This window comes from Labeo rohita, chromosome 5 (genome assembly GCF_022985175.1).
Source record: "Labeo rohita strain BAU-BD-2019 chromosome 5, IGBB_LRoh.1.0, whole genome shotgun sequence".
Classification (NCBI taxonomy): Eukaryota; Metazoa; Chordata; class Actinopteri; order Cypriniformes; family Cyprinidae; genus Labeo; species Labeo rohita.
The window spans coordinates 5,781,641-5,793,926 of NC_066873.1; the positions used below are offsets into that span (position 1 = coordinate 5,781,641).

The following is a 12,286-nucleotide window of genomic DNA, read 5'->3' on the forward strand; positions in this document are numbered from 1 at the left end:
TATTAAAGGAACACTCCAATTTTTTGAAAATAGGTTCATTTTCCAACTCCCCTAGAGTTAAACAGTTGAGTTTCAGCATTTTGAATCTATTCAGCCGATCTCCGGGTCTGGCGGTAGCACTTTTAGCATAGCTTAGCATAGATCATTGAATCTGATTAGACCGTTAGCATCTCACTCAAAAATGACCAAAGAGTTTTAATATTTTTCCTATTAAAAACTTGACTCTTTTGTAGTTACACTGTGTACAAAGACTTACGAAAAATAAAAAGTTGCGATTTTCTAGGTTGATATGGCTAGGAACTATACTCTCATTCTGGCGTAATAATCAAGGAACTTTGCTGCCGTACCATGGGTGCAGCAGGCGCAATGATATTACGCAGCCGTCAACTCTGCATCTACACAAACTTAGTTGTGGTCACTTTCAGGCGCTGTGTAATATCATTACGCATGCTGCATCCATGGTACGGCAGCAAAGTTCCTTGATTATTACGCCAGAATGAGAGTACAGTTCCTAGCCATATCGACCTAGAAAATTGCAACTTTTTATTTTTCGTAAATCTTTATAAACTATGTAACTACAAAACAATTAAGTTTTAAATAGGAAAAATATTGTCATATATGGTCATTTTTGAGCAAGATGCTATCGGTCTAATCAGATTCAATGATCTATGCTAAGCTATGCTAAAAGTGCTACCGCCAGACCCGGAGATCGGCTGAATAGATTTGAAAATGATAAAGCTCAACTGGGAGACAATGAGTCTATTTTATATAAAAAAGTGGAGTGTTCCTTTAAAGGAGAAGTTCACTTCCAGAACAAAAATTTACAAATAATGTACTCACCCCCTTGTCATCCAAGATGTCTAAGTCTTTCTTTCTTCAGTTGTAAAGAAACTGTGTTTTTTGAGGAAAACATTTCAGCATTTTTCTCCATATAATGGACTGATATGGTGCCCCGAGTTTGAACTTCCAAAATGCAGTTTAAATGCGGCTTCAAACGATCCCAAATGCGGTTGTAACCGATCACAGTCAAGGAAGAAGGGTCTTATCTAGTGAAACGATTGGTTATTTTCATTTAAAAAAAAAAAAACATTTAAATACTTTTTAATCTCAAACGCTCATCTTGTCTTGCTCTGCCTGAACGCTGTGTATTCTGTTTCAAGACAGTTACGGTATGTCAAAAAACTCCAACTCGTATTTTCTCCCTCAACTTCAAAAATCATTTCAAAATCATCCTACATCACTGCAGAAGTACCGATCCAGTCTTTGCAAAGTGAACATGCAAAGAAGATCAAACACTCTTAACAAAAAAGATAAAACAGAGATATAGGATGATTTTGAAGTTGAGGGAGAACATGAGACGGGAGTTTTTTGACATACCCTAACTGTCATGAACTGGAAAAAACATAGTTCTGGGAGAGTAAGACAAAACAAGCTTTTGATATTAAAAAGTATATAAATTGTATTATTTTTATGAAAATAACCTATCGTCTCACTAGATAAGACCCTTTTTGCTTGGCTGGTATCATTTACAACTGCATTTGGGATCGTTTGAAGCCGCATTTAAACTGTACTGTGGAAATTCAAAGTCAGGGCACCATATCAGTCCATTATATGGAGAAAAATGCTGAAATGTTTTCCTCAAAAAACATAACAACTGAAGAAAGAAAGACATGAACATCTTGGATGACAAGGGGGTGAGTACATTATCTGTAAATCTTTGTTCTGGAAGTGGACTTCTCCATTAGAAGATGGGATGCAAATTCATAACTGTGAACTTGCAATTCAGACTTTTCTAAGAATTTTGAGTGTATATCTCACAACTGCGAGTTAGCAACAGCAAGATGTAAACTCAGAATACTGATAAAAACAAGAATTGTGAAATTTAAACTCGCCGTTTGCTTTTTTTTTTTTTTTTTCAAATCGCATGTTTATATTTAACAAATGCAAGTTGTTCATTAATGTGACCACAGAATTCTGAGAAAAAAGAAAGGAAAAAAGAAACGTAAAGTCATAATTGCAAGTTATTTATACACTATGGATTGCAATTACAAGAAAAAAAAAAGAAAAAGAAAATATTCTGTGAGTCATTCTAAGAGTCATTCTCACCACAAATTTAAAATCGTGATTGTCCAGGATTGTCCACTCAGTGTCTGCCGGACCTCTTAGGAGCACATTAGACTTGGATGGTAAATGTACATAAACATGCCTGAAAAAAATTCCACATGACCAGAGTTACACAAATGGGGTGATCATAGTTCAACCTTAAACTTCTGACAGTAGACTTTCATTAGAAGATTATTAGTGAATGGCCTTGAGGAGCAATGACAGCGGAGGGGTTCAGACGAAACTTAAACCATCTTTAAAAACAAATAAATGAAACCTCAACTTCAATTTTATTCTGTACAGATATCGAGTAAAGAAGCCAGAAGAAGTGAAACATTTTCCCAGTCAGTTTAGATGCTGCATTTTGAACCAAGTAATGAATCTGCAAATACTGGCATACGAGCATCTATAAACCTTCTCCAGCAACCTCCCATTTCCACAGTGAAGTTGTGAGGTGACTTTTACCTTATTTTAACATCATCAGGAATATTGATCACATGCACCGGTTCTCCAGACTGCTTTGTGTAACATGATTTGAGCCCATCATCTAGAGATCCCTGGTGCAGCTCAATGAACGGTTTATCTGCTGATGTTTCTGCCTGCAGGTCACACGTTGAGGGTCTCTGTGTTCCTGTAGGAGTTCAGTGTTTCACAATGACTGGATCACTGATAATGCAAGCATCTTAAGAGCCAAATACATCAATGCAGAAAAATGATCTTACCCTTTATTCCAGTGAAAGTGATGGTCTTGGGATCTTGTACTGTGGTGAAGGACGTGACTCCACCAAATGTCTCTGCTGCCCATTTCAGAAGCTCAGAATCGCTATTTGCGAACGGGGCAACACTTGTTTGTGGACGTTTTGCAGTTGGCAGCATAAACGTTATTGAGGTCCCATTTGTAACCTGTAAAATGAATAGAAATGAGATTTCTTTTAAGATAAGATACAATAGCATGTGAGGAAAATCACCTTCAGTCTCCACATTTAGGACTGGAGCTGGAGGGGCAGTTCTGTTTGCGGACAACACAGAAAACAACGCTAAATTCAAATAATAAAATGATTCCTTCATGTCAAATCTTCCATAACAATATCCGCACTGCTGTTTAAAGCCTGTCATTTACAGTCGGACACTTTCTCACTGAGATCCTAGATGGCAGTGTTTGACTTTTGACAGCTTTTCCCCTTGAATTTGTCTACTGTTTATTACAGTAAAGTGTAAAGAAAAATTACACAATCTCACAATTCTGGTCAAAAGCTTTTAAAATATTTCAAAAGAAGTCTCTTCTCTTCTGCTCTCTTAATGAAAAACACAGAAAAAAAATGCTGCAAACAGTTGTCCTGCTTCATATTTTTTGGGAAACATTGTTATACTATCATTCAATAGATTGGGGTAAGTAAGACTAACTTTTTCAGCAAGATGCATAACATTTATAAAAAGTGACAGTAAAGATGTTAATAATGTTACATAAGATTTCTATTTCAATTAAAATACAATTTCTATTCATCAAAGAATCCTGAAAAATAAAATGTATCACAGTTTCCACAAAAACATAACATAGCACAGCTGTTTTCAAAATTGATAAAAAAAATGATCAGAAATGGTTCTTGAGCAGCAAACCAGCATATTATAATGATTTCTGAAGGATCATGTAACACTAAAGAGTAATTATGCTGAAAATACATCTTTGATCACAGTAATTAAATACATTTTTAACATATATTCACACAGAAAACAGTTACTTTAAATTGCAATAATATTTCACCATTTTTCCTGTATTTTGATGGTGTGTGTGTATACAGTGTAAGTAAGAAATATAGCATAATAAATGCACAGTACAGCAATACGATGGAATAAGAATAGCTGATATGGAAACAGAACAGAGACAAACACACACATATGATGCCGAGGCAAAAACCTTGCTATATTTATGAAGCATGATTTATAGCCAGAGATCTATATTACGCAGACACAAATTCTAAGACAGTCGTACATTTTCATTGCTTGCAAGTTTTCAAATCGTCACATAATTATGATGAATCTTTGGTGCAAAGAAAAAGACAGCTTCAAAGTGTGAAGATAAGGGACAGCGCTGATCAAAATCTTACATCAGGCTACAAGTAACTTTTATATCATCACTTAATTTAATTGAGATTTATGCTTTATATATCAACTAAAATGTGGTAATTGGGCTCCTCAATATAAATCACATTTACAGTCATGCTGCTGGTCTGAATATCATGTGATTACTCCAGTCCAGTCACAACAAAGCAACTGCATCACTCAGTTATAAAATTCTAAATTCTGATTGCATAAGTTCACCAAAACTATGCAGTATGTAGAGTGCAAAACACCAGTGCTACAGAAACATACAAATGACCGCCTCTGTGTTTGTGAAGCGTGAGGGAGTCAGCAGACTTTACTGAAGCGAGACCTCTGGCTGATTGAACTTTTTCATGTGTACTGGATGGAAATACAGAGACAGGAAGGCATGAGGACAAGAGCGGCATCTGTAGACTGATTAGCATTTGTCTTCGATGAGTGATGTGACGCATCAAAACCTCAGGAAGCAGCTTGACCGAGAGCAACCAAAATCAAGACACAATTCCAATGACGCAAACAGAAACTTGAATCTCAAGAACAGAACATCAGGTCACACTTCACCCACAAATCAACAGAAAAAAATAAATAAATCTGCATAAAAAAGAACAAAGACGATTATGATTTTTGTGCATTGCTGTGTGCACCCTAAGCAATATTATCAGTCGGCTTAACTAATTGCCTCAAAAAAAGAGGATATAGCAGCATACCAGAGCTTTATGACTGGATTTCAATCCACTGAAGGTCTGAACAGATTACAGGAGGAAACAGAGTCATCAGATTGCACACAGAGAGAGTCCTGACAGACGGGGAAAGTTTCATCAACAAAACAGACACTCATTATTTTTTCATCATATTTTCTCAGTCTGTTCATGTCATCACAGTAGTTTCAGAATGGAAGAGAGAATGGAGAACAATAACATGCAATGACGGTCTCCATCAAAAGAGCTTCTCTCACCCTGCTGATACATATGACACGCAGTGAACGGACGTCAGAATACGTCAGGCCCTGAATTATTCTTATATGACATATGCTGAGAGAAGAGAGAATAATATTTAATTCTGCACTGTTTTGTGCAGGTCAAAGTTAACATTTACCAAGTAAGCAAATGCAACTATAAAGTCAATATTTTGTCAAAAGTCAAAAGATTTCTATTTCAAATAAATGCTGTTCTTTTAAACTTTCTATTCATCAAAGAATCCTGAAAAATAAAATGCATCACGGTTTCAACAAAAATATTCGACAGCACAACTGTTGTCAACATTGAAAATAATAAGAAATGTTTCTAGAGCAGCAAATCAGCATATTAGAATGACTTCTGAAGGAACGTGACACTGAAGACTGGAGTAATGATGCTGAAAATTACAGGAATAAATTACACTTTAACATATATTCATGTAGAAAACAGTTATTATACATTGTAATAATATTTCACAATTTTTACTGAGCAGAATAGAAAAAAACAACCACTTTTGGACAGTGGTATATAGACAATATCATAAGCGATAATGTAAAAGAAATTTAATTTTTGGGCAGAAGGAGATTTGTGTTTAATTAAACATTTAAAAGCAATGTCGATATGCTCTTTTTCTCTTTCTCTTTCTCTTTCTCTGTATATATATTGTACAACCTAGACTGCAAAGCAGTTTTTGGCCTCTGCCTGTTGAGTTGTTTCAGAGACACTGAGCGAACAGGTTGTGATGGACTCAGGCTGGTGCTGCAAACGGTCAGGAGCGTTTCTCTGCCCGGCCTGACCGCGTCTCATTGATAAGAGCGCTCAAGAACAACAGATGCTGTTTCTCCAGACTCAAGACATTGCGTGTCTCCCCCAGGCCATTAGATTCTCCCATCATAACACATTGCATTTTTAATATCTCGCAGTCTGGCTCAGGATTCAGTTACATTTGGGGCGGAGCTGAATTTCCCCTGCTTGCAAGGAAATAAACTTTCGCTCCCTTTCGGTTTGCACTGTAATTCCAAAGCGCATTGTTCCACAGCAATCTAATAAAGGTTAACAAGGTTCAGCGGTGGAATGAACAAATTGCAGAAAACAAATCGTGGAGTAGCGTTGCTTGTGTCATACTGGGCTGTTTGTTTCGAGAGCTCTGGCACATCCATATTCGACACTAGTTAAGTCTGTTTGCAAATTCTCATGGGGCCACGGGCTAAACAAACAAGGTTAATTGCCTCTCAAAACGGAGCTGAAAGTGTGCAGCTGTAGCTGCTTTTATTGTCAGACACCTGCCAACGGCTCCCACGCGACACACCATTTGTTCCACTGTTAAACATAAAGATGTGGATGCAAGTGTCTTTGTGCTGGCAGCACGTCAACAAATGTAGATCTGGATGCATCCTTCTCATGCGCAACGCATTCTTTTTTATTGAACTCTGGCGGGAATTACAAATGAAAACACTGAAAGCATTGGTACTTACGTAGATGTTTACTGCGGGATTGTCTTGAACCAGGATGGTGTGTGCGCTGCTGGAGGTAAAGATCACCACTGATGGGTTTGCCGTAGTTACGTTGAGTTCTAACATTGAGAATCTTCCCTGTGAAAATACAAAAACAGAAGTTTTTTGAAATTCATGTGTGAGCATACTCGGTACATTTCTGCCAAAATATTTTTTTATAACCAATTGCAAATAGGCTTTATGTTGTAAACAGCATGGTATATCTTCCAAATGAAAAATATAGTTTGTTTATAGCTTTAATTATATGTGACCCTGGACCACAAATCCAGTCATAAGGGTACATTTTGTTTTAAATGTATACATCATCTGAAAGCTGAATAAATAAGCTTTACATTGATGTATGGTTTGTTAAAAAGGACAATATTTTGCAGAGATACAACTATTTGAAAATCTGGAATCTGAGGGTACAAACAAATCAAAATACTGAGAAAATTGCCCAAATTAAGTTCTTAGCAATGCATATTACTAATAAAAAAATACATTTTGATAAATTTACTAAATATCTTCATGTAACATGATCTTCACTTCAATTATCGAGAAAAAAATCGATAATTTTGACCCATATAATTTATTGTTGGCTATTGCTACAAACATACCTGTGTGGCTTATAACTGGTTTTGTGATGCAGGGTCACATATAATACATAAAGCTGATGATCAGGATCGGGTGAGTAAATAAGGAAGATGTGGAAAGCGCTCAGAGCAGTGGATTTGAGATCCTCTGGCGTACAGCAGCGTATAGCTGGAGTAAATGAGACACAATCTGATCCAGGCGGCAGAAATTCCCACAGGCACTTTTCCTGTGATTAGGAAGCCCAGAAATCACGCACCATAAACATTTGTGCTGGTCTGGCAGTGCCGTTGTTGTTTTGCAGACATGCAGACGCGTTGAAGTGTTTAGTGGAAGTCCAGTTGCTGGTCCAGCCCACGTTTTACCTCATGCTTCCTGCTTTATTGCCGTAACACAGTTTACAGCTGAACTAAAGTTGTGCCCAAATGATGCACTTTACAAGTATGCATTTATGCTTCACCATCTAATGTATGAATTTTATATGGTTATTTTATCTGAGTTTAGTGCTGAATAGAGAATAGTGAGAATAGTGCCTAAGAATGCAAACTGAGATGCACCTTAAGACTTTATCAGCCCTGTAAGTTTTAATCCTATAAGGGACTGTATCATATTTGATACTTTTTTTTCCTAAGGCCTAAATGACCAGCATTATCAAAAAGTTGCGGTTGAACCTGTGCAACATAATCTACTACATGCATTCTGTCATCTGATTTTATACGTTTGCAGCAAGTATAAGTTCTTTTACTGTAACTGTACAAATATCCACCTTTAGCTTGTGCTTCACGTCATTTTGCTGTCAAATCCTTACTGATTTTTATCAAGTAAACAAATTACTTTGATGTTGTTAATAATATTTCAAGATAAACACTTATTGCATTGCATTATATGTTTTGATCATCAAACTAAGCATTTAAATATCATCTCACTAAGAGACATCAAGTGATGGCTGATATAATTTTATCTGCTATACTTTTATAAAGATATTTGTGATTTAAGGTTACAAGCATCAGAGTTTATCTTATTTTTTAAATATCAGCTTCTGCAGCAAATTTCTGCTTAGTTTGAGTCTCTGAAAAATTTGTAGCTGTTTTTCAATGTTTTCAGATTTTATTATTCATTATGCTGTGCAAAAATGCAGTGTTTATCTCATCAAACGACAAAAATGATTTAGGCATTACAAACGATATTAATACACGTTGTTGAGAAAAATATGACAAAACTATGCAGTATGTATTAATGATGCACAAACAATGTTTTGATAAGAAGAACAGTGCAGCAAGAGTTTCTCATAAGTTGGACACATTTGAAATAATATATACGCATATATTTTTCTAAACGCTGGAAATGTCACAATGAAATATACGTATTATTTTGTACCCTGTAGCTGGTGAGTCATTAAGGATTGAATTAAGAATACTTTTTAAATTAGCAAACAGGATGGAAAATTAAAATTAAATGACATGGAAGACATAACTAATGCAATGTATTTTTAATTAATAATTTATTTTTCAGTATGAATTATTATCATGCACACAACATATGGGCTATTTCCTAAAACAGACATTTGCAATAAACATATATATTTCCTTTCCAAGAAACTATCCTCATTTTCCACTGGACTGTTAAAAATGTCAATAATGAAAATGTATTCTACATATAATACATTAAATAAGCATAATTAGTCAGAATGAATGCTTTAATCATTTATGTTTATGTGTGTCTGTGACTGAATTTCTTTGAACAGGAAATTAGTATATTTCTCCTTATGCTTCTCCAATTCATTTTTTGATGTGTTGCAGTGTCATTTTAGTATCATTGAGATACTACAGTATTATAGTTTGTATTAATATTTTAATTTAGTTTTTTTTTTAGATTTTCCATTATTTTCCATTTTTTATGTTTGTTAAAGTTTTAGTGATTTTGTTTTGGGTTTTTGTCATTTTTATTTATTTATTTTTGTAAATAAAAAAAAATATATATTTACAATCTATATATATATATATATATATATATATATATATATATATATAGCGTTATATATAAATATATATATATATATATATATATTTATTTATATATTTCTCTGTCTCTCTCTCTCTCTCTCTCTCTATATATATATATATAAATACAGTTTAACTCTGAGTTCTTGTCATATTTTATTACCATTTTCTAAACTATAGCAAAAAACTGTGATAATGTGAGAAATGTCTGAATAAATTTTGATCTGAACGTATAATAACCCTGATGTGTTGTGAGTCAAGACTTCATGTAGTGCATCAGAATTAAGATGAGCTGAAGTGAATCCCAGCACCAGTGACCCAGTGAACACGGAGATATCGCAGCACATCAACTGCAGCCGGCCCTTCACTGAGGTTTGAGAGAAACTTTTTCCTGAAATCTCTATGATGCTCTCCTGCAGCGAATGTATCGACAAGACCATAACAGAAGGGCAGCCATGAATGTTTCATGGAGGAATAAACAGAGTAACGAGTGTTTGGTGTCTGTAACATCGACATCTGACTCTACCAGACTGAGCCTCTGTCCACTGTGATCTTTATCACTCCTTAAAGGAATAGTGCACCTAAATATGAAAATAAGAGTTTGTTTCTTCATGGGAACAGATTTGGAGAAATGTAGCATTGCATCACATGCTCACCAATGGATGCTCTGTTTTGAATGGGTTCCCTTCAGAATGAGGGTCCAAACAGCTGATAAAAACATCACAATAATCAACACCTCTCCAGTCCATCAACTAATGTCTTGTGAAGCCAAAAGCTTCATGTTTAAAAGAAAAAAAAATGTAAGATTTTGTTTACAGGTGTTCTGGCTTGTGAACGGTGCTTGATTTGTATTTCTCTCCTGATTCTCTCCTAACCTTTTCACTGGAGGAAGCGTTATTATGGATTACGGACTCGTATTTTAGCCAGAAGCAACAGTTTGAAGTTAAAGACGTCTTAATGAAGAATTTGTTTCTTACAAACATGCAGCTTTTGGCTTCACAAGATATTAACTGATGGACTACAGCACTGTGGATTAATTGTGGATTATTGTGATGTCTTTACCAGCTGTTCGGACTCTCATTCTGACGGCACCCATTTACTATAGAGGATCCACTGGTGAGCAAGTGATGTGATGCTACATTTCTCCAAATCTGGTGAAAAAACAAATGCATCTACATCTTGGATGGCCTGAGGGTAAGGAGATTTTCAGCACATTTTCATTTTTGGCTGAACTCTTCCTTTATTGCACAAACATGCTGTCCAACAAGAATTACAGTAATCCATTTTGATCAATCACATCATGTTGATGCATTCTTAAAACAATATATTTTGAGCTGAATGACTGTCAGATGGTGAAATCTGTGTCCCGGGATTTCAGAGCAACTACTGTGTGAATCTAGAGAAAGAGCTTCCATCTGGAGTATATCAGAGGGCCGAGCCAAACCCGGACCAGCTCATACTGGGAGCAAATCTACTCGTAATCTCATCTAGACACAACGTCAACATTCCCACCTGGATATTTCCTTATCACTAGGCCAGAGCAACGCTGGAATGAAGTTTGAGTAAATGAAAACTAATAACTGCTCTCTGAAGAATACGCGTTCTTCTGCAGTGTCAAAGTTAAAACAACCCAGACATTTCTAAAAAACATTTACAAATAAGACTAACAACTATGGTAATGACCTTATAACTTTGGACCACCTACTTGACCGTCATTAGTTAAACTGCATCAATATGTGTTCGGAGAGCATAAAATAATAAATACCATCTGTGCACAACACCAAGAAACTTTCCAAACATAAAGGCAAACGTCCAAGGCTTCCTCCAAACACAGAGTTTGAGAAATACTGTGAATTGGCCCAGAACTGCCCCAAAACTAAGAGTAACTGAAAGACCTCACCATGAGACCTACGGCAGTGTTAAAGGAGCTCCAGTCTCCTGACAGAGATGGAGAAACTGTGCATGAAACATCAATAATACATGCTTCATAAATCTGGCCTGTTTGAAAGGGCAACACAAGAAAAGCCTCTGTTGGGGAAAAAAAAGAAAGCATTGCATTACAGCTGGATCCATCAGTAGAACCCTTGTGAAAAAGAGGTACACCCTAGCATACTTATAAAAAGTGAACATATTACAAAAAAAAAAAAAACTCTTAAAGAATATTTTTAAGTGCAAACTGAATGCATTACATTTGGTCACTTAACTGTATGTTAACTGCAATAAACGAAAATGTATTGTAATTTAAACTGATATTAAATGCAATTAGCTGAGCTTTTGTTGAGTATTTTTGACCCACTTACAGTTTATCTGAAATGCTAAAACACATTTTTTGAAACCATCACTCATCTCAAAACCTTAAACACAAATCCAAATGTTCAAACTAAATTCACAGAACCCCTGACTTTTCTGGCAAAATCAAACAATCCCTTCAAAACCATTTCACCTGTACTCAAAATCAAACAAAGCTTTCAAATGATACACACATTAGTCAATACTGTACACACTACAGATCATTCAGCAGACACTACATCAAAAAAAGGAGAACACCGTTTTCAATGCATGTAGTTACAAAAAAAGAATGATTACTATATATAGAAAAGATACATAAACATACACACAATCAAATCTATCTATCTATCTATCTATCTATCCATCCATCCATTTATATCTATCTGTCTATCTATCTATCTATCTACCTCTCTCTCTATATCTATCTATCTATATATATGTGTATGTATGTATGTATATGTATGTATGTACTTACATATATGTGTGCGTGTGCATATATATCTCTATCTATATATCGATCTATATCTGCACAGATATATATATATATATATATATATATGGATATATATATGTACATTCACACACATATACATGTGTGCATGTGTACATATCTATCTCTCTCTCTCTCTCTCTACACACACACACACACACACACACATATGTGTTTTTTTTTGTTTGTTTGTTTTTTGGTATAGTCACCAAACTTAGGTATGATTTTTTCTTACAGTATATTTTGCATCACAAGTTCATCACA

General features: G+C 35.3%; 1 protein-coding gene across 4 annotated transcripts in view; it reads right to left on the reverse strand.

The window, feature by feature from the left end:
- The window catches only part of eng (endoglin), a 58,851-nt gene that overhangs the window by 12,014 nt on the left and 34,551 nt on the right, over positions 1 to 12,286 (reverse strand). For all 4 annotated transcript variants that reach the window (XR_007827821.1, XR_007827820.1, XM_051110716.1 and 1 more), the window contains exons 4-7: positions 6,635 to 6,751; positions 2,826 to 3,006; positions 2,569 to 2,734; positions 2,107 to 2,206 (exon numbers count right to left, since the gene is read on the reverse strand). Coding sequence is in view for 2 of the 4 variants with exons in the window: in XM_051110716.1 (XP_050966673.1) it covers positions 2,107 to 2,206; positions 2,569 to 2,734; positions 2,826 to 3,006; positions 6,635 to 6,751 (564 nt within the window). In the remaining 2 variants the exon portion in view is untranslated. The remainder of the gene's footprint in view (positions 1 to 2,106; positions 2,207 to 2,568; positions 2,735 to 2,825; positions 3,007 to 6,634; positions 6,752 to 12,286) is intronic.